The sequence below is a fragment of the Phoca vitulina genome, unplaced genomic scaffold (assembly GCF_004348235.1).
Source record: "Phoca vitulina isolate PV1807 unplaced genomic scaffold, GSC_HSeal_1.0 scaffold20, whole genome shotgun sequence".
Classification (NCBI taxonomy): Eukaryota; Metazoa; Chordata; class Mammalia; order Carnivora; family Phocidae; genus Phoca; species Phoca vitulina.
In genome coordinates, this window is record NW_022589723.1 from 19,024,444 (window position 1) to 19,046,462 (window position 22,019).

At 40.1% G+C, this 22,019-nt stretch overlaps 1 protein-coding gene across 1 annotated transcript in view; it reads left to right on the forward strand.

Moving 5' to 3' along the window:
- The window catches only part of LOC116640522 (tropomodulin-3-like), a 69,249-nt gene that overhangs the window by 24,353 nt on the left and 22,877 nt on the right, over positions 1–22,019 (forward strand). The window contains exons 2-3 of the mRNA XM_032417564.1: positions 7,302–7,501; positions 13,265–13,421. Of these exons, the coding sequence (XP_032273455.1) occupies positions 7,376–7,501; positions 13,265–13,421 (283 nt within the window). The 5' untranslated portion in view covers positions 7,302–7,375. The remainder of the gene's footprint in view (positions 1–7,301; positions 7,502–13,264; positions 13,422–22,019) is intronic.

The following is a 22,019-nucleotide window of genomic DNA, read 5'->3' on the forward strand; positions in this document are numbered from 1 at the left end:
CTTCACTGTGGTGGTGGATATACGAACCTACAAGGTGATAACACTGTATGGACCTCTCCATACCCCACAAACACACATGAATACCAGTAAAACTGGGGGCATCAAAATAAGATCAGCAGACTGTATAAATGTCAGTATGGTGGTGTATTATAGTTTTGCAAAATGTTACCACTGGGGGGGGACTGGACAGAGTGTACAGAAATCCCTCTGTATTATTTCTTACATGTGAATCTATAATTATCACAATAAAAACTTCAGTTAAAAAGAACAAGATAGTTCTGGCACCTTTGCAGAAGATAGACTATAAACTGTATGGGCATTAGAGTGGGAATGTGGTCCCCAGGGAGGAGGCTATTGCATAGGCATGTAAGAAATGATGATGACTTGAGCCAGTGGAAGCAATGGAGGTAGTATGATGTGATGTTTTCAAGTTAGAGCCAACAGGATTTGCTTGATGGATCAGATGTAAGAATGTGAGAGTAGTCAAAGTGAACACCAAGATTTTTGGCCCAGCCAACTAAAAGAATGGAGTTGCCATTTATTAAAAGGTAAAAAATATAGTTAGAGCAGGTATAGGGAAGAAAATTAGAAATATTTCTAACTCTGGCATTCAGGGGAGAGGTCCAGATAGATGTACGTAGGCTGGTAAGTATAGCAGTGGGAGCTTAGATGTCTGTCCTTTTATGATTGTTTCTACAGTCTCAGTGAAATATTAGGATTAGGTCTTTGTGTGAGAGCGAGCGATAAGAAATATTAAAGGTTTGAGGGAGAAAAGAGGCAAAATAGTCATATAAGAGAGTGGGAGAATGACTGGACTAGGGACATGCCGTAGGATTACTAGGCAGTATTCTTTATAAATTTTAAATATGGCCGCTCAGTATGTGTGTTTTCTCCCACTTGATCTGCCACCCTGTGCAGGGGAGGAGTAGGAAGAGAGTTTTAACCAGGGTTGGGGTTTTGTCAGAGGAGTTCAGAGACAGGGAGGATCAAAGTTGTTGAGAGTAGTGGATGGTACTATTATTGGTAATGATAAGGATTAGGTTACAACCATGGGATTGTAGGACTGAGGTAGGGTGGAGGACTGGACCATCAGAAGAGAGGTCAGAGACTAGGTGTTGGAAGGGTAGCTGTGCAGATCTTAACATCACTATGATTGCTGGGTGCCAAATTCATGACCATCTCTTTAGCAATTTGACCCTAAGCATGGAAAATATTGAAATGACTATTTTGGGTTTTTTGTTTGTTTAAGATTTTACTTATTTATTTGAGAGAGAGAGAGAGAACACAAGCGGAGGGGAGGGGCAGAGGGAAAGAGAGAAGCAGACTCTCTGCTGAGCAGGGAGCCTGATGTAGGGCTTGATCCCAGGACCCCAGTCACCTAGGTGCCCCTAATCGAAAATATTGGAAAGAAAATAGAAAGAGTAATTGGGTAACTTTTTTTTTTTTTTTAAGATTTTATTTATTTATTTGACAGAGAGAGACACAGCGAGGGAGGGAACACAAGCAGGGGGAGTGGGAGAGGGAGAAGCAGGCCTCCCGCGGAGCAGGGAGCCCGATGCGGGGCTCGATCCCAGGACCCTGGGACCATGACCTGAGCCGAAGGCAGACGCTTAACGGCTGAGCCACCCAGGCGCCCCTGGGTAACATTTTTAAAAAATCATGACAAATTATTTGCTTGTTTCACTTTTTAGATTTAGCTCTTTGCAAAAGATGATATCAGAAATGGTATTAACAAAGACATGTGCCTTAGTTTAGCATAAAAATGTATTAAAGGCCATAGCCATCCATTGTTGTATTTAGTAATCTGCAGTTGGTTTGTTTGTTTAGTTCATTGGTTTATTGTTATTCAAAAATTGGTCCAAAAATTGTTCAAAAATTTGTTCAACAGTAGTCATATTAGAACAGTTCACAATGTGGGTCTCAAAAGCCATTATGGAAATATTAACCAAGAAACTTTTTTTAAAACCAGACTGAGAAATAGAGGTGCTGTAGGGCCATATTAAGCTCTCAGAAAATATAGGTATGGAACAAAAAAATAATACTAAATACTAACTGAAATTAACATAGGACTCATCCCTTAGTGCATCTCTTGTTCTTACCCTTACAACCAATCTGTGCACAAGTCCTTTTAGCTTTGCTTCCAAAATATGTCACACATTTATCCACTTCTCTCCATCTCCACAGCTATAACCCTACAGCTATTGTTTCCCACCTAGATAGCAGAGTCCTAGACTGGGAGAGCTGGTAGGGACCTTTTGGTCCTGGCTCAAAAGTCAGAACAGTCTTTCTGAACCACTTACAGTAACCTTCCCAGCCCTCATCTCCCCCATAGCAAATTGTTCTGGGGTTTTTCCTCTAGTTTTTATTGTTATCTGATATTATCTTGTTCCTTTGTTTGTCATTTTTTGTCTGTATGCCACCTTCAAAATAAATTAGAGCAAGGAACTTGTCTGTGTTGTATACTATGTATGCCTGTTGTCTGGAACAAGTCAATTCCTCGTACAGAGGATGCTCAAAAATATTTGTTGAATGAACAGCACATATATTGGAAAACAAATATTCATCTGGGATCTTGAGAGAAAACTTTCTGATCTGGTAGGTCAGCTTGGTTCAGTACCCAGGGGTCCTAGGAGAAGCCAGTGAGGAAAAGACACACAGTCTGGAGCCTAGTAGGCTGAAGAGTGAGGCTTGGTGCCTCCTGAGAAGGAAACTCATTTCTTTACCCAAAAGAAAATCAAATTTTCATCAGGGTTTATATTTAATTCCAGAGCTCTGATGACTGACAATCAGATGTGTTCTGTTTTAACTGGGGAAGATTAGACAGTGGAGAACTCTGAATATCAAGCCAAAATGGGTTGACACTGAGGGAAGAGAAGGTGAGTAATGCAGAGGCTGCACAGGATTAACAGAAGTATCAAAGACTAATTATCAGTGCTTTTTTAATTGCGATAAGGAGAGTAGAGTTAGGGAGCAAGAGGGACACTAGATATCTGGGGGAGGAAGAGGGAACTACCAAAAAAGGGAAAGGGAGATGATATATGATCCAATTCAATCAAATTTGGCTTAATTACCTACCATCAGGTACTGTCCCTGGTGATGGCAACCCAGAAGGAATGAGATAGTAGGAGGGAATGTCTGCTCTTCAGGGGCTTACAGTGTCTAGCAAGGAAGACAGATGAATGAGGACTTCTAATACAGTGTTACTGTTGGTTTGACATGAGATAGGTATCTTTAGGAGTTGCTGGCCAGCCAGTCCATGCTTAGGATTTCCCATGGTGGTCCTCAGCTTTACTTTTATAGAGACCTGATCTCAGCACCAGTAGGTACCTAGTATCTTAAAAGTACATTGGTACATAAGCCAAAATACCAGTTTAGTAATTTACAGTGAGGAAAGCTGTGTGAATCGCCAAGTTTTAATGAGAAGATTACTTGGTGATCATGGAGAAGAATAAAGGAAGTAATTGGGTGATGTAAATGTAGAATGACATCAGGCTTTGGTTGCCTGATGTTTCTTCTCCTTACCAGCACTGTAATTGCAATGGGAGCAAGCCAGTCACATCTGCTGGTCAGGACACCGTGCCTCCCTTGTGCTTAATGAACATGGCCAGATCTTGCTTGATGACCCCCATTTTCTTACACCTGCATGCTTACTGCTTTAGTTATGTTACCACCATTCAGTAGTAAATTATTCTGTCTGCTTCTTTGGGAGACCATCTCTTACCGTTGTTGATAAATATCAGTTATACCCTTAAGTTTTGAAGATACTTAGGTATAATCTGTGGTTAAAATGGAGGCATATAGGGCGCCTGGGTGGCTCAGTTGGTTAAGCCACTGCCTTCAGCTCAGGTCATGATCCTGGAGTCCTGGGATCGAGTCCCGCATCGGGCTCCCTGCTCAGTGGGGAGCCTGCTTCGCCCTCTGACCCTCCCCCCTCTCATGCTCTCTCTCTCTATCTCATTCTCTCTCTCAAATAAATAAATAAAATCTTTAAAAAAAAAAAAAATGGAGGCGTATACAAGGATAATGGCAACATAGATTAGGAACCATTAAGACCAACAATTAGCTAACAGCTAACCTGTTAGCAAGGATGAGCATCATGAATTGTCATGCACTGAATCTTCTAGGAATGTAAATTGATACAACCACTTTGAAAATAGTTTAACATTACCTAGTAAAGTTGAGTATTACCATACCCTTTCCCCAGCCATTCCATTCCTAGGTTTCAATAACTTGGAGAAACTCTTGCACATGTATACCAGGAAATAGGTAACAAGATTGTTTATAGCAGAAAAACAGAGGGGAAAGACTACAAGTTCAGTCAAGTGTTCATTTATACAATGAAATACTATACAAAAATGAAAGAAGTACAGCTTTAAGCATGAACTCAAAACAATGTTGAGTGAAAAGAGCAAGTCACCAAAAGATATATGCTATAGGAGTCCATTTGTATAAAGTGCAAAAAAAGAACAAATCTAAATCTGTTAAGGACATGTACACGTAATGTAAAACTGTAGAGGAAAGCAAGAGAATGGTTAATTCAAAATGCAGTCCAGTAGCTAGTTCATTGGGGGAAGGAGATGCAACTGGAAAGGGGAACGTGTGAGTCCTTGCAATTTTCTCTTTCTGAGGCTGGACAATGCATTCGTGGGTGTTCATTTTATTATTCTATAAGCCATACTATAAACAATCTTTGTGTGACAGAGTTTACGTTGAGATAAAGAGCAGTCTGTTGGAGGAAGCTATTTAGTCAATTCCAAGGACTGTTGTGTTCCAAACCTATAGAACCTGGGTGACACAACATTGCCTTAGCCTCTAATATCTCAGTCCTGTCATAGTGTCCATTATAGTGCCTTACTGGTAGGATGACTATTGAATTTATGGCCTATACTGGAACACTTTTGAGAGTAAAGGGAGAGGATACTCAAAATAATTAGTATTTTTTTTGAAATATTTATTGACTAAGAGATTGGCTTTATTATATACTGTAAATCTCAAAAATAAGTTCTATCCAACCACATTAAAAACTTTTTTATAATGACTGCCTAAGCATTAAAAAACAGCATATGCTAAATAATTACTCTTGGTATGTGTTCATATACTTTTATCAATTTCTTACCCTAATCTGTCTCAAATACCATGTCATTGGCATTTTTATGAAGGGACTGTTTTTTCCAAATGTTCCTAATTTTTATTTTTCCCCCTAAAATTGCCCACTATTTTCTTTAAAATTGCATTTGATGGTTAATATATTTGAAAGTGTTTATACCTTCTTTTGAATCTTCTCTGCAGAGTGTATTATTTTTAATTGAGAAAATATACTCTGAAGATACTTCATAAGCTTAGTATCTTAAAGTTGGAAGTATCAAGTGGAGATTTACCAAACTTAATAAAGACAACAATGATAATTGTTCAAAAAAAAAAAAAAACCCTGTGGGGCGCCTGGGTGGCTCAGTCATTAAGCATCCGCCTTCGGCTCAGGTCATGATCCCAGGGTCCTGGGATCGAGCCCCGCATTGGGCTCCCTTCTCCGCGGGAAGCCTGCTTCTCCCTCCCCCACTCCCCCTGCTTGTGTTCCCTCTCTCGCTGTGTCTCTCTCTGTCAAATAAATAAATAAAATCTTTAAAAAACAAAACAAAACAAAAAAACCCTGAAAAAATCCAGGGTAATTGCTAAACCAGATGAGATGCCAAGTAGAGCAGGTGGAAGCCAGACCTGTCTCAGGCAGTTACACAAAATGCCTGCAGTTTAACATCTGCATCAGTACAGTTCTGTTAATTTGCTTGTTATTGGACCCAGGTGGCTGCTAGTCAGGTCAGGAGCTGACAGACCCCTGTGGTGAACCTTCCTTTATTCTTAGGAGATGAAAACACGTAAAAGGATCCTAAACTGTTACTGGTTTGAGGAGGAAAATATATTTGTCTAAATATTAAGTTGGAAAAACTTGGGAGAAAGGAGTAGTAAAGGAAATCTATCCAGACTTTGAAGTACTGGGTGTTTTGCAGCCAAGAAAAATTGAGCCAAATCACTAAGTCTAAGGATTATTTCTTGTTCCCATTAGGAACATTTTATGAAACATATGATCCACGTTTACGGCTAGAACTTACAGAAATACTTTATTTTTACTTCGCACGTTTTGTGGGATTTATTCGAACTATCTTTTCCTGTGGAACAGTTCTGCTGTACCTGGGAAGAGGCTGCTTGTTGAGCTTTACCTCATTTAGGAAAGATTCACACGGTGAAGAAAGGGCAAAGGTCTTTTCCTATAATGAGACCCTTGTGACCACCCTTGCCAGTCAGTGGATGACATATCCCAGCATGGTTTGGAGTATTTTATGAAAACATTTTCAAAAAGCTGCATTTTTTCCTTTAAAAACACCTTTCCAAAAAAATTTTTGATGTACCTTTTCAAAACCAATTTCTTTTTCCAGTGGCAACTGGCCACTTCTCACTGGGGGAGTATATTAATATCCACCCTTATTGAATCAGAAAATAATGTTCTACATAATTTACAGTAAAACAAATGTATCTTAAACATAACGTGCTTAAGCAAAGTACTCTGGGAGCAATAATTTGAAAGTCACCGATGGGAAAAATTTTATTTTGGCACACATGAGTTCTTTCCTCCTAAAACTCAGTTATCAGAAATTCTAAATTCTACCAAATGGCTATTTTATAGATTGAATTTTATATTCTCTCCTCCCCCTATTTTTCGATTTTGTTTTTCATCAACAAAAAATAAAAGGTAAGGACATTGAATGATCCATAGACAAGGGTAGTGTGTGATAGATGGCCAAAGAATATGACAGCTGGAAATTACATTTTTTTTTTTTAAGATTTTATTTATTTTTCAACAGAGAGAGACAGCGAGAGAGGGAACACAAGCAGGGGGAGTGGGAGAGGGAGAAACAGGCTTCCTGCTGAGCAGGGAGCCCGATGTGGGACTCAATCCCAGGACCCTGGGATCATGACCTGAGCTGAAGGCAGACGCTTAACGACTGAGCCACCCAGGGGCCCTCTTTTATTTTTTTAAGATTTTATTGATTTATTTGACAAAGAGAGACACAGCGGGAGAGGGAACACAAGCAGAGGGAGTGGGAGAGGGAGAAGCAGGCTTCCCGCGGAGAAGGGAGCCCAATGCGGGGCTCGATCCGAGGACCCTGGGATCATGATCTGAGCCAGATGCTTAACGACTGAGCCACCCAGGCGCCCCATGGAAATTACATTTCGCTCAACCTAATAATAGATCTAAGTAGGTGGAGATGACTTAATATTTGAAATGTGTGTGTTTGTTCTCTCTATAGCTTTCAGAAAAAGTAGAAATCACTCCTGACTGTACTGCATAGCAAAAATTAAGTGACTTCCTATACTGCAAATCATGGCACTATCATTCCGGAAGGACTTAGAAAAGTACAAGGACCTAGATGAAGATGAGCTCCTTGGGAATCTATCAGAAACAGAACTGAAACAACTGGAAACTGTTCTGGATGACCTTGACCCTGAGGTAGGTGGTAATGAAATAACTTTTCAGACCCTTTGAAAGGAAGTAACTTCCTTTGAGCAGTTATCTTTCTCATGACTTTTCTCTGGCACTCCCTGCCCCTGCCATTCTCTTTATCCAAATGAACTTTTTGCCTCTTCTCAGTTCCCCCACTTCTGCCCCCATGGCTCCACTGACATGCCTGTTCTGAACTGTTTTCACCAAACCCTTATTCTCAAATTTCTGAAGTATATCCTGTAAGAAATTTTTTCTCGGGCCCCTGGGTGGCTCAGTCAGTTAAGCGTCTGCCTTCACCTCAGGTCATGATCCCAGGGTCCTGGCACTGAGTTCCGCATCAGGTTCCCTGCTCAGTAGGGAGTCTGCTTCTCCCTCCCCCTGCTCTTGTGCTCTTGTTTGCTCTCTCTCTCTCCCTTTCAAATAAATAAAATTAAAAAAATTTTTTTTCTCTCTGGGCAGGGAGGAACGTTTTTGGTGTAATGAAGCTCTTTGATGTATGCCAACCTCTCTGTCTCTTCAGAGCTTCTATACTATGATGGCCCTGTGTAGAGTGTCTCTAGAAGGTTCTTTGTGACCTTAAATCTAATTGTTACCTTTCTTAAACATGTTGACCAAATTGAATAAGTTTCTAATCATTAGCAGACTAGATCTAAGTACTCAGCAATACTGCAATCCATGTGGAGCAGACCTGAATATACTATAAATGTTTTAATTTGCAGAGTGGGTGTTATTTGTCTTATAAATTACACAAGGCTAAGGTAGAGCCCCTTGACGCCTGAATTGTTATTCTCTGGTAGGTGGGGGGGGAGGGGGGAGTCACTGATGGGGGAGGGGGTAGTCACTGACGGGAGAGAGCCCAAAGGTTATGGCTACTTAACCTGAAGGTAAGGGTTATTTGCTAGGCTTGTTTTTACTACGTTTCTTTATGTTGAGACATTGATTTTTAGTGCCTTTTAAGCATTGAGGTAGAGTTTGTTTTATAAAATTGTTCTTGTTACTACAACACATTTATTTCTTGCTGGAATGTGTTTGAATTTTTATTGAGAATTATACTCTTTTTCTCAACATTACTTCAGCACTTCAATAATGTGTCTATACCATAGATCAAAACCCTTAACCGTAATTGTTATCACAAGGAAAAGTTTGCGGTGCTCATGAGTCTGGGGGATAACTCAGGATAACAGTACTGATCATGTCACAGCAATATCTTCTACAGGCAGTTCACCCTGTTAGACCTGTTTGAATCAGGTGGTTGTAGAACTGCAGGAACGGAAGAGCTCATCTAGCCCAGAGTTTCTTAACCTTGACACCATTGACATTTGTGGCTGGATAATTCTTTGTTATGGGGGTTATCCTGTGCTTTTAAGTTATTTAGTAGCATCCTCATCTCACTCACTACATGCCAATAGCACACCCCCCTGTTTAAAAATTGACCTGGGATTTTGTTTTAATTAGCGGTGGTAAGATTACAGACCTGGAGAAAGAGTTTAATACTTATGGTCCCCAAGAGCAGGAAGCACACAGGACCCCCTGGGAAAGCACCTGGGTTGGTCAGGAAGCAGAAGAAGCAAGGAGCAAGTGTGGCCCAGAACCTTTGTTGTGGCTTCTGAGGGAAGGAATGGGTGGGATAGGGTTGGCAAGTTTGAGCAAGTTTAGGGTTAGATAATTTGAGTAATTTCAGTGGGCTTTGGGCCATAGGAGTAGTCTCCAGTTGTCCAGTTACCTGGTTCTGGGTGATTTAGGGTGTGTGTGTGGGCGGGTGGGATATTGGCTTGGTGTGAGAGAGATAAAGGAAGTGGTTGGGGTTTGAGCTCTGGATTGGTTAGTTTTCATATGGAAAGCACACTGTTGGGTGTGTGAGGGAGAGTTGTTTGCTATCCCAGGAATTAGCTAGACCCCCCGGAGAGGTAGTTCTTTCTAACATTAGCAAGGCTCCCAAATGGCAAAGCATCATGAAATACAAAAAATAAAAAACATGATTAATACTTCCTTTCCTTAGTTCTGACAACAAAAAATATTTCCAGACATTGCCAGTTGTCCACTATGGGAGCACCTCGTTTGAGAAACATTGAGCTAACACTTGCCGTCTGTTTTACAGATAGAAAACAAAAGTTAGGTGACTTGCCTCAATTACTACAATTAGGGAAAGAACTGAGACCAGATCCCTCACTGCCTCATTGCTCCCTGGCAAAGGCTAGTGGTTTTTCCGTTCAACTGCAGTGATGCCCCTATTAACGCATGCACTATGCTATACGTCTAAAAGCTGATGGTTTATATTTTTCTCGTTTGCAAAACCATGGCCTGCTTCTTGTATGGGGAGGCTTGAGTTCTAACTTCTGGATATATTTTGCCAGCTTCCCAACCCCAGTTGCAACTCCCCCAACCTCAGATACTGTTAGTTGAGACTAGAAGAACAGTGATGTTTATTGACAGCATGCCACTTGTTAGGTAAAATTTGGGGGAAGAGTGCCAGTGAAAGATGAGGTGAGAAAAGAGAGCAAGGGTAGTAGCAGCTACTTCAGGCAGAGAAACACCTCTGTAACTTACAAAGTCTCAGAAGATAAGAGCAGATAGAGGTTGTATATAGTTCCTTGTTATATTTTGGAGGGCGCTTTTACTTTCCTTATGCTGCATTCAGTGTATTTACTTGCCAACTTACTACTTTTCTCAGAACACCCATCTCTAAAGACAGCCAGCCAGCCAGCCTAGGCAAAAGCTATTTTCATTTCCAAGGCTTGGAATATATCATTACAACAAAATTCTATGAGGGATAAACATACACTTTTTAGTGGCAATCATTTCAATGAGATTTTACCTTTTTCGTAAGTAATTATGATCTCGTAACTTGACTAAAGTATACTTCTAATAAAGCATGGTTGATGCGTTTATAGCCTCCAAAGCCAGTTTCCTGTCATTTATTTTGTGTTCAGAAACTGTATTTAAGGAGCCAGGATTCCAGCTGACATGTCACTTAAAACTTACATGTTTCGGGTCACCTGGGTGGCTCAGTCGTTACGCGTCTGCCTTCGGCTCAGGTCATGATCCCAGGGTCCTGGGATCAAGTCCCACGTCGGGCTCCCTGCTCAGCGGGGAGCCTGCTTCTCCCTCTCCCACTCCCCCTGCTTGTGTTCCCTCTCTCGCTGTCTCTCTCTGTGTCAAATAAATAAATAAAATCTTAAAAAAAAAAAAACAACTTAGTTTCACATGGGCATGCACGGGAATAGTGCAACTCCATCACTACCACCATGTAAGAGCAGTATGCATAATTGATGGTGATGGAAAGTAACTTTTATTAATTTGCCTTAATGAGCATTTTTCTTTAAAAGTATTCTCAGGGGTGCCTGGGTGGCTCAGTTGGTTGAGCGCCTGCCTTTGGCTTGGGTCATGATCTTGGGGTCCTGGGATCGAGCCCTACATCAGGCTTCCTGTTCAGTGGGGAGTCTGCTTCTCCCTCTCCCTCTGCCCCTCCCCCTGTTTGTGCTCTCTTTCTTTCTCTCAAATAAATAAAATCTTTAAAAAAATAAAAGTGTTCTCAAATCTTTATTCAGTAAATATTTGGGGAGCAACCAATAGATTCTGGTGCTATGCTAGGCTTAGGAATACAAGAGTAAGCAAAACAAATGTGGTTTTTGCCCTCATGATGCAGGCTGGTAGGAGTGGGGAGAGGTAGGCATTAATCAAATAATCATGCCATATTAATATAAAAGCATATAATGGGAGGTCAGGAAAAGCTTCCCTTGCGGGAATGGAGCTGCAGTCTTAAAAATGAGTAGTAAGGGGCACGTAGGTGGTTCAATTGGTTAAGCATCTGCCTTTGGCTCGGCATGATCCCGTGGTCCTGGGACAGCTTTGCGTCAGGCACCCTGCTCAGCGGGGAGTCTGCTTGTCCCTCTCCCTCTGACCTTCCCTCCTGCTGGTGTTCTTGCTCTTTCTCTTAAATGAATAAATAAAAAATCTTTTTAAAAAATGAGTAGCAAAAAATGGTGGACAGAGCATTCTAGAGAAGGCTTCTGGTAGAAAGAAGGTGTGACAAGCACAGGGAGGAACAAGGGCTAGTGTGGCTAGAATGGGGAAGTATATGAGGTGAGGTTAGAGTAACATCATGGAGTGGGAGTGAGGGATGAGGAATATCAGACAGCTGATCTAGGGAGACCAGTTGAAAGCTCAGGTAATATTCCATGGCAGCCTGATCATAGCTTGGACCAAAGTAATGGGTGTTAGAGATAGAGGGAAGTAAACAGATGAATGAGTTTTTTAGGAAGTAAAAATGGGTAGAACTTGATGGTTCATTAGGAGTGGATTTTTCATGTGTAGCTCTCTATTTCAAAGTTGGTAGGTAGAAATCTTGTTTTTTTATTATGTTCCCATTCACAATTTTGTGTTACAAAAACATTTTTAGTGCAGGGTTAGGAACAGACGTCCTTTGTGTTTCATATTTATAGGTGAGCTTTCTGTGTAATGCCTACCATTACACGAGGAGAACACAAAGGTGGATTTTATGAAAATTATTACGGATCTCAGCAAATGGCCATAGTTGAAGTGTTATATTTTCTTTTTCTTTTTCCTAATATTTTATTTATTTATTTGACAGAGAGAGACACAGCGAGAGAGGGAACACAAGCAGGGGGAGTGGGGGAGGGAGAAGCAGGCTTCCCGTGGAGCAGGGAGCCCGACGACGTGGGTCTTGATCCCAGGACCCTGGGATCATGACCTGAGCCGAAGGCAGACGCTTAACGACTGAGCCACCCAGGCGCCCCATGAAGTGCTGTATTTTCTAGTTATAAAATGTACATTCCCTATTATTATCTATATAAGATCTCCCTTTATAATGAAAATTATAACATCCATGAGAATCAGCATTATTGCCAACTTTGGGATGTGTTGCAAAAGACTGGCCCTTTTGTGTGACTTCTCGGGCTGCCTTCCATTTCCAAAGCAAAGGAATATCTAGGAATAGTGAGACAAAGCAGTATCACCACTTTGCCTTTCAATGAGCAAAAAGATGGAGCTCATGTGTTCTAATCACTGCTTGTTATTCCTGGACTTAGTAAAAATTCAGAAAATTCTCTTGTAAGAGAAAACTCTGATCCATTGCCTTCCCTCCTTCCCCACTCTCAGTCCCTCCAGGCACTCAAAAAGACTACCCACGAGGAAACCCAGGGATATAGCTCTTGCTCTGAGTACCCCGGCGGGCCTTGGTGCATGAGTAGCAGTGACAGTGGTTGCTGCAAATACATCCTAGTACGGATGTATGCATACATGCATAAAGAAGTTGAACCTTTCACAGTGTGTTTAAACACAAGCAAGTGAACATTAATGCCCTGATATCTTACTGTACAGCATACATGTTTTTGTATGAAAAAGTCTTTACCCTGAAATAGAAATCATTATGAAGGAATACAATGTATATATCATTTAAAATTCTTTTGTAATAGAATTATTTTCTTTATATGCATATATGCTGAGCAGTTATTAATCATTAAGAAACTTTTTATTACCACCCAGGACATTTAAAAAGTAAAGGGTGTTTCCTTCTAGTAGAATACTTTCTGAGAAAATGTGTATGTGCTTATTTTAATAATGTAATTGAATTCTACCTAATAAAGAAAAACTTTGTGTGGAACACTTTTACATTGCTGCCCTAAAATCCTCTAATGAAGTGTTTAATGTCTGTATCACATTCCGGTCTGTAATTTTTCTTAAATCTGTGGAAGCATATAGTGTTGGCATTCTTGGCGATCATAATGGCTGATTCATTCTCTTTGGCAGAATGCCCTTCTGCCTGCAGGGTTCCGGCAGAAGAACCAGACGTCAAAGTCCGCCACAGGGCCATTTGATAGAGAACACCTCCTTTCATACCTGGAGAAGGAGGCATTGGAGCATAAGGACAGGGAAGACTACGTGCCCTACACTGGAGAAAAAAAAGGTAAACACAGAACTTTGAAGTCATTATTTGATAGCACTTGATTTTTCTTTTTATAGGTAGGGTAGGTCTGGAGAAAAAGTATTTTTAGAGATGCATCATTAGTAGCCTTAAAGATGGGACACTGTTGACTTAAAAGCTTGTTAGGTAATTTGGCACTTCATTTGCATTTTTCATCATCTTGGCCAATAAGTTCCTTTTTAATGATTTGTAAGTGAGGTTTTATAATACAGTGATTTTATGTAACACTCTAGTTCTCTACTGTAACAAATTTAAAAGTGTGTTGAGGTAAAAATTTTAAATTCACTAGTGTATTTCGGAATGCAAATGATGACAAAGCACTGCTCTGTTCTAACTCCTCTCTTTAAGGAGAAATGCCATAACATAATTCAGGCCATATTTTCAAAGACCCTTTTTAAAGGATATCATACAGGGGTGCCTGGGTGGCTCAGATGGTTAGGTGTCTGCCTTCTGCTCAGGTCATGATCTCAGGATCCTGGGATCAGGCCCTGCATCAGGCTCCCTGCTTGGCGGGAAGCCTGCTTCTCCCTCTCCCTCTGCTGCTCCCCCTGCTTGTACTCTCTCACTCTCTCTGTCGAATAAATAAAATCTTTAAAAAAAAAAAAATAAAGGATATCATACAGCCTTCCTTAGTAATTCATAGCTATAATCATCAATGCTTCATAACCATTATTTTCAGGAAAGTTGTCTAGTCCAGGTCCCTCCCACTGCAGAGTTGGACCTTAGGTAAATTGAGTGGAGACTGAGTACAGCTATATATCTTAAAGTTCTCTATATAACACAACGTGAAGTAGGTTAAGTTTCTCAGCTTTCAGTCCAGGTTGGCCTGAGAAGCCACAGTGTACTTGTGCTCTTGTTGAGGGTATAGAACCCTCAGGGATGGTGGCAGCAATTGCAAGATCTGAAGATGAGCTTTTCCAGGCACTTAGTGATCCAGACGGGAAGAACAGTGAGAGCATAGTGCTTTCTCTGAGTTAGGCTTTAGTTTTTTACTTAGGAAGGAAACCCTTCTCAAGAATTTAGCCATGGCTCTGTCATGTGGCTACCCCTTAGTGGCAAGGGAGGCTGGAAAATTCATTTTAGCATTCTAGCCTAATAGCAGAAGGCTAGCAAATGACTTTTGAGTAGGTAATTCATGAGGTCTACATTAAGCCTTTTAAAAAATTATCTGTCATCCCCAACTCCTCTGGTCTTCACTAGACCCCACGTTCCCCTTATCTCTAGTTCAGCATCACTACCATAGTTACTTGTATTAGAGTTCCCCAGAGAAACAGAAACAGAACCAAAAGGCTGTGTGTTGGGGAGAGGGTGAGATTTATTGTAAGGAATTGGCTCATGTGATTATGGAGGCTTATTAAGTCCAAAATCTGTAGGATGGGCCAGCAGGCTGGAGAACTAGAGAGGAGTTGCAGTTCAAGTCCAAAGGCAGTCTGCCAGCAGAATTCCTTCTTACTCAGAGGAGACCTGTCTTTGTTCTGTTAAGGCCTTCAGCTGATTGGATGAGGCCCACCACATATAGCTTTACTCAAAGTCCACTGATTTAAATGTCAATCTCATCTAAAAAACACCTTCCCAGAAACACCCAGAATAATATTTGACCAATTATCTGGGCACCATACCCAGCCAAATTGGCTCATAAAGTTAACCATGATACTACTGTTCAAGATGGGAATGTCTTGTCCCTCAGATGTTTAGGGCCAGAAAAAGGATTGAAAACCAGTGCATAGGTTTGAAGTGTGGGGAATCACATAGTTGAGCAAAAGCATCAGTTCCTTTGTGTTTCTCATAGAAACAATTACTGGTTATGTTTTCATCTGAACAGCCATACCTGTGTTGTTACACAGTGTTTATTATAGCTTCAGTCCTGTTTATATAGGAAAACATAATTTTATGAGAATAAATATTGATCACCTTTAACTATTGTGTGTGTTTCAAGTAAACTGAAGAGGTATAATTAGGAAGAAGAATGGAGGTAGAAGCAGAGGGAGAGATGTGAGAAAAAGAGATGGCAGAAAAAAATGTGGAATTTGAGGACAAGAAGAGAAAATAAGAGATGTGAAAGAGCCGAGTTTGTCCTGAGCTGACCCACGAAGCTTCCCAGTATGCTCTTGTTTCATAATCTCCAGTTGCCTAGGGAAAGATCTTGGTGGATTAGAGGAAGTAGGAAAGAAGGTAGAGAAGAATTGTGGAAAACAAGAAAATATCAGAGGGGAGAAATTATAGGGGCGAGGAATATGAGGGACAAGGGAAAAAAAACACTGTATCTTCAATTGGAGTGTAATAACTTCTGTTTCCTTTTATAACTTTTTTAAATTTTATCTTATTTCTTAGACTTTGGATGGGTATGAAATAAACAAACAGTTGAGTTAAGAAGCAGGTAATTTTGCATTCATAATCAGTGGGTTTTTTTTTTTTTTTAAGATTTTATTTTTGAGAGAGAGCGTGCTTGTACGCACTCCTGTGTGTGTGCTCGCACATGGGGGGGGGAGAGGGAGAAATTCAAGCAGACTCCCCACTGGCTCAGAATCCGAGGCAGGGCTCAATCTCACGACACTGAGATCATGACCTGAGCCAAAAGCAAGAGTCAGACACCTAACCAACTGAGCCACCCAGGTGCCCCTTAGTGGTTTTCTTTTTATAATACATTCAGTATTTTGGGGGCACCTGGGTGGCTCATTCAGTTAACGTCTGACTTCAGCTCATGTCATGATCTCAGGGTCCTGGGATTGAGTCTGCAAACTATGGCACATCCAGATCCAGATTCTTATGATCAAGGGGCTTCATAATTGCCTCCTGTTTTCTCTTCAATTCCAGTTCAGGTCCTGACTTTTCTTTTGAAGCTTCTTCCACAGGCCCCTTCTGACTTTACTCTCCATATACTCTTTGAGGTCAGTCAAATCCATAACCATTCCTGTAACAGGATCAATCTCTCCATGCACCGTCACCAAACTTTATAATTGTGCCCATGGCCATTTAGATTGTTGCATTTCCCAAACAGTTTCAAGTTTTCTTCATTACTCAGAGATTTGCTGTGGAGTCGGTGGGTCGCACTGAAGGAGACGAGGCAGGACACTCGCGCCCGGGGGTGACTGCCGCCACACTCATCTCCTTGCCTCCTGGCTTAGCTGGCAGTGGGAGTCTAAATGTCTCTTATATGGACCTCTAAAAAGTGGTTTTCTCTGGCACCGAAGCTGGTATTTGAAATGGGCTGCTTAAGTTAATAATGCAGGTGCTGGTGTCTCCTTTTGAGACTGGTCACTGCATCTTTTGAACAATTCACTTATTACTCCTTTGGGGTACGGAGTTAGCCAGATGAGTCGTTCATCACTCACTTTAAGACCTCGTTTTATGGGAAACTTTCCCTGGATAACCGTATCCAGGGAATGAATATTCCTTTCCCTCCAACATTTTTGTATGTAATTTACATAGTATCGAATACTAGTGTTAATTGTTCTAGAATCATATACTGTGAGGCTCTGTTATTAGTTTCTGTTTGTTTAGGATTGGTAAGTCCTCTTGACAAATTGACCATTTGTCGTTATAAAGTGATCTTCTTTACCCCTGGTAAAATATTCTTTACTCTGAAATCTGCACTAATATTAATACAGCCAGTCTTACTTTTCATTAGTGCTAGGATGGTGTATCTTTTCTCTTGTCCCATCAGTTCTTTGTTCTCTTTTCACTCTTTTTTTTTTTTTTTCATATCTTCCATGTCTCTTCTTAACTTTTTGGACCCATGGAATATAATTATAATAACTTTTAATATCTTTACCTGCTAATTTTACGTCTGCCATTGCTCAGTTATGATGGATTATTTTTTCTTCCTTATGGATCAAATTTTCCTGCTTCTTACCATACTGGTCATTTTTTTTTTTTTTTTTTTTTTGATTCAGACATGAATTTTAACTTGCTGGGTGCTGGATATTTTGGTATCCCTGTAAACATTCTTGAGTTTCATCCTGGGACATGATTAAGTTACTTGGAAACAGTTTGATTTTTAGGGTCTTGTTTTTAAGATTTGCTCGGTGGGACCGGAGCAGCATTCATTCTAGAGCTAATTTTTTCTCCACTACTGGGGCAAGACCCTTCTGAGGTCCCTCCGCAGAGCCCTGTGATTTATGAGGTTTTACAATCTGGCTGCTGGGAACAGGTCTTCCTCCTAGCCCTGCATGAGCACAGGCACTATTATCTGGCATCTTCCCAGGTGTGTTTTCCTTGGCCCCAGGTAGTTCCTCACACATGCGCTCTGCTGAGGATGGAAAGGCAGCCCTCTGCAGATCTCCAGATCTCAATCTCTGCAACTCTCTCCTCTGGTATTTTGTCCTGCAGATGCCAGCTGCTTTGGTCTTTCTGTCAGCTCTGTCTCCTCAGTTCAGAACATTCCCCAGGCCCTGCCTGGGTTCCCACTCCCTTGTGCTGCAGCTGGACACTTTTTCTAGGCAGGAAGCTGAGCGGTCAGAGGGCTCACTTTGTTTCTCATGTCTCAGGGATCACTGTCCTTAGTTGCCTGATGATTATTAGTGTCTTGAAAACTTCTTTTATATATTTTGTCCATTTTGGGGTTTCAGGCATGTGGGTAAATCCTGTCTTTATTATTTCACTTTGGCCAGAAGTCTCCAGAATCCTCTCTCCGCAAAGTTAAGATCTCCTGTTTTCCTTGCAGTGTCTTTCTAGCTCATTATCGAGTATACACAAACTCACTAAGCATTTGTTGAATAAATGAGCATTTATTGGTGATCATACTGCAGTATTGAGCAGCTATCGTGTCACTGGGTGAAAACAAAAATGCCTTTCCAGGATCCATTCATTCTTTAGTTTGGTTGGTTGGAGGTTGGTGTGCATCTGGTCCAAAGGCATATCCCGAAGCCCCTTGGAGATTAAAGTGGCCTCATTGCCTTGTTTCTGTTCTGGAACAGGTAGCTTATAAACCAACAAACAGCAAAATTAGCTAGGGCCTTTCACCTCTGTAGAAATGAAATAAATAAGAGCCATCTCTGTTTCTTGTTATTACACCTTTTATATGCTCAGCAAGGCTGCAAGCTATGACTAAGATAACTTTTTTTTTTTTTTTTTGATTAAGATAACTCCTTAACATTTGTGGTAGCTGTAACTTGATATCATAGCAAAAGAGATGAGGACTAGTGAAGAAAGGGTCTGGCAATGAAATTGTTAACATGGTTAACAGTATCTCTTACTGATTTTGTGACAATAACAAGGGTCTTGGCAAGATTTTCCTTTTTTTTCCCTCTTGGCACAAACAGTTTGGCTGAGTGCCATGCATTTGAATTGCTATTATATGAATTCTTATCTTGGTTTCTTTTATTTCCTTAACTGTCATTGGTAGTTGCGTAAACATTACTGAATTATTTTAACATTCTTAGCAACCAAGAGCCATAGCCCTGTTTTTGTTTGTTTTGTTCCATTTGGGGGGTGAGGGGCATGTCCTATCATACTTGTCTGATTTTTTTCCTGATCCTAGTCATTGTTTACTTTCTTATTTTGCTTCAATAGAATTGTAATTTCAGTTTTTAAAAAATTCCAGTTTTGGACTTTGTTAAACAAGGAAATTAGTCATTTAGATTGAATGCTGTCTACTGAAGGACAAAAATGAACAGTTACTTCCTCAGACGTTATGTTATTTCAAATAAATGCGTATATTAAAAGTTATAAGTCAGGGCTTTTTGACCATATTTCAAGGAGAGGGAAAGTAAAATTGGATTAGTCCAGGATAACTCATCCTAGTCTTTTCAGAACTCTAATCATAGAGATTAGTGGTTATCAATTTGAGTAGGTTATTATCAGAATCATCTAGGGAGCTTTTTCAAAAATAATCCATGCCTAGCCTATTTTCATTCCCTGAGTTTAAGAACTACTGATAAAGATAGTTGGGACTATATAGTTTTCAGTCTTCTTGGTTTGTTAGTTTGTTTTGGAAAACTCCATCTCTGTCTCTGTCTGTCACACACACATAATGCAAGAAATTCCAGGGGAAATAAGAATAAAGAATTAATGTGTATCTGTTATGTTTATTATATACCAATTCCTTTATATATGTTAAATCATTTTACCAGAATGAGATGGAGATTTCTTTAAAGAAATAATCCATGTTTTGAAAAAACACCAAAGAATCAAAATGATCATAATAAAGTAGAATACTAATAAGTTTAATAGTTTTATGTAAAAGCAGTATTAGATCTGTTGTGCATTTTCTTACTGTCTGCAAAAACGCCACCATACAGAATACCTCTACATCTAACAGAAGCCTAACATTTCACTCCTCCTGCAAGATATTGAGAATCGAACTGACCATTATAAAGATCTATTATATTTTGTCAATGTCTCATAGTCATTAAAATTTTTAGCTTAAATCTAACTGATAAAAGACTGAATTAGGACACATGTTTAGAAAGGCATTTTCTGTTATATGGAATCAATCCACCGGTTTGCTAATGATGTATTTCTCAGAAAACAGCTGATTTGGGGTGAGAAGCACAAACCTCCTCTCTTACTCAATATGTCTCAGAAAATTATCTTTTTTCTTTACATTTTAGGGGTGAATATAAATTTACTTGGGAAGACAGACAGCCTGTATTTAACATATCAGCCCCTTAGTGGTTTTTTGAAAATCTTTATTAAGGTGCAATCCACATCATAAAATTACCTGCCTGGAGTATACAATTTAATGGTTTTTAGTATATTTGCAGAGTTGTGCAACTGTCACCACAGTCTTCGGGTTAGAACATTTTCATCACCCAAAAAGAAATCATATACCTACCCATTAGCAGTCAATCGCCATTCCTCACTCTATTCCCAGCCCTAAGAAACAACTAACCAGGGCGCCTGGGTGGCTCAGTTGGTTAAGCGACTGCCTTCGGCTCAGGTCATGATCCTGGAGTCCCTGGATCGAGTCCCGCATCGGGCTCCCTGCTCGGCAGGGAGTCTGCTTCTCCCTCTGACCCTCCCCCCTCTCATGTGCTTGCTCTCTCTCATTCTCTCTCTCTCAAATAAATAAATAAAAAAAAAATCTTAAAAAAAAAAAAAAAAAAAAGAAACAACTAACCTACTTTCTGTCTTTCTAAATTTGCCTATCTGGACATTTTGTATAAATAGAATCATACAATATATATTTATGATGGGCTTCTTTCACTTAGCAGAATATTTTGGGGTTTCATCCCTGTTGTAACATGTATCAATGCTTCATTTCTTTTTATGGCTGAATCATGTGTCATTGTATGGATATACCACATTTTATCCTTTCATCAGTTGATGGACTTTTGGATTGTTTCACTTTTTAGCTATTATGAATAATGCTGCTGTGAATATTTGTGTACAAGTTGTTGTGTAGACACAAGTTTTCATTTCTCTTAGGTGTATGCCTAGGAGTGGAATTACTGGGTCATATGGTAACTATGTTTAACAGTTTGAGAACTGCCAAACTGTTTTCCAAAACGGCTGCACCATTTTACATTCCCACCAGCAATATATTAGGGTTCCAGTTTCTCCACATCCTTGTCAACACTTGTCTGTCCTTTTGATTATAGTCATCCTAGTAGTTGTGAAATGATAATGTGTTGTGGTTTTGATTTGCATTTCCCCAATGACTATGATAGTGAGCATTTTTTTCATGTGCTATTAGACATCTGTGTATCTTCTTTGGAGAAATGTCTCTTCAAATCTTTTGCCCATTTTTAAACTAGGTTTTTAAAAATTATTTTGCTAGGTCCCTCGAGGCAAGGGAAACAAAAGCAAAAATAAACTATTGGGACTACATCAAAATAAAAAGCTTCTGCACAGCAAAGGAAACAATCAACAAAACTGAAAGGCAACCTACTGAATAGAAGATATTTGCAAATGACATATCTGATGAAGGGTTAGTATCCAAAATATATAAAGAACTCAAACATCTCAATACCCCAAAACCAATTAAAAAATGGGCAGAAGACATGAACAGACATTTCTCCAAAGAAGACATTCAGATGGCCAACAGACACATGAAAACATGCTCATCAGCACTTCATCATCAGGGAAATGCAAGTCAAAACTACAATGAAATATCACTCATACCTGTCAGCATGGCTAAAATCAAAAACAGAAGAAACAACAGGTGTTGGAGAGAATGTGGAGAAAAAGGAACCCTCTTGCACTGGTGGTGGGAATGCAAACTGGTGCAGCCACAGTGGAAAACAGTATGAGGGTTCCTCAAAAAGTTAAAAATAGAGGGGCGCCTGGGTGGCTCAGTTGGTTAAGCGTCTGCCTTTAGCTCGGGTCATGATCCCAGGGTCCTGGGATCGAGCCCCGTGTTGGGCTCCCTTCTCAGCAGGGACCCTGCTTCTCCCTTACCCCCCCTTGTACTCTCTCTCTCTCAAATAAATAAATAAAATCTTTAAAAAAAAAAAAAAGTTAAAAATAGAACTACCCTACAGTCCAGCAATCACACTACCGGGTATTTACCCAAAAACGACAAAAACAAAGGGATACATGCACCCTTATGTTTATAGCAGCATTATTTACAATAGCCCAAGTGTTCATCAATAGATGAATGGATAAAAAAGATGTCTCTCTCACACACACACACACACA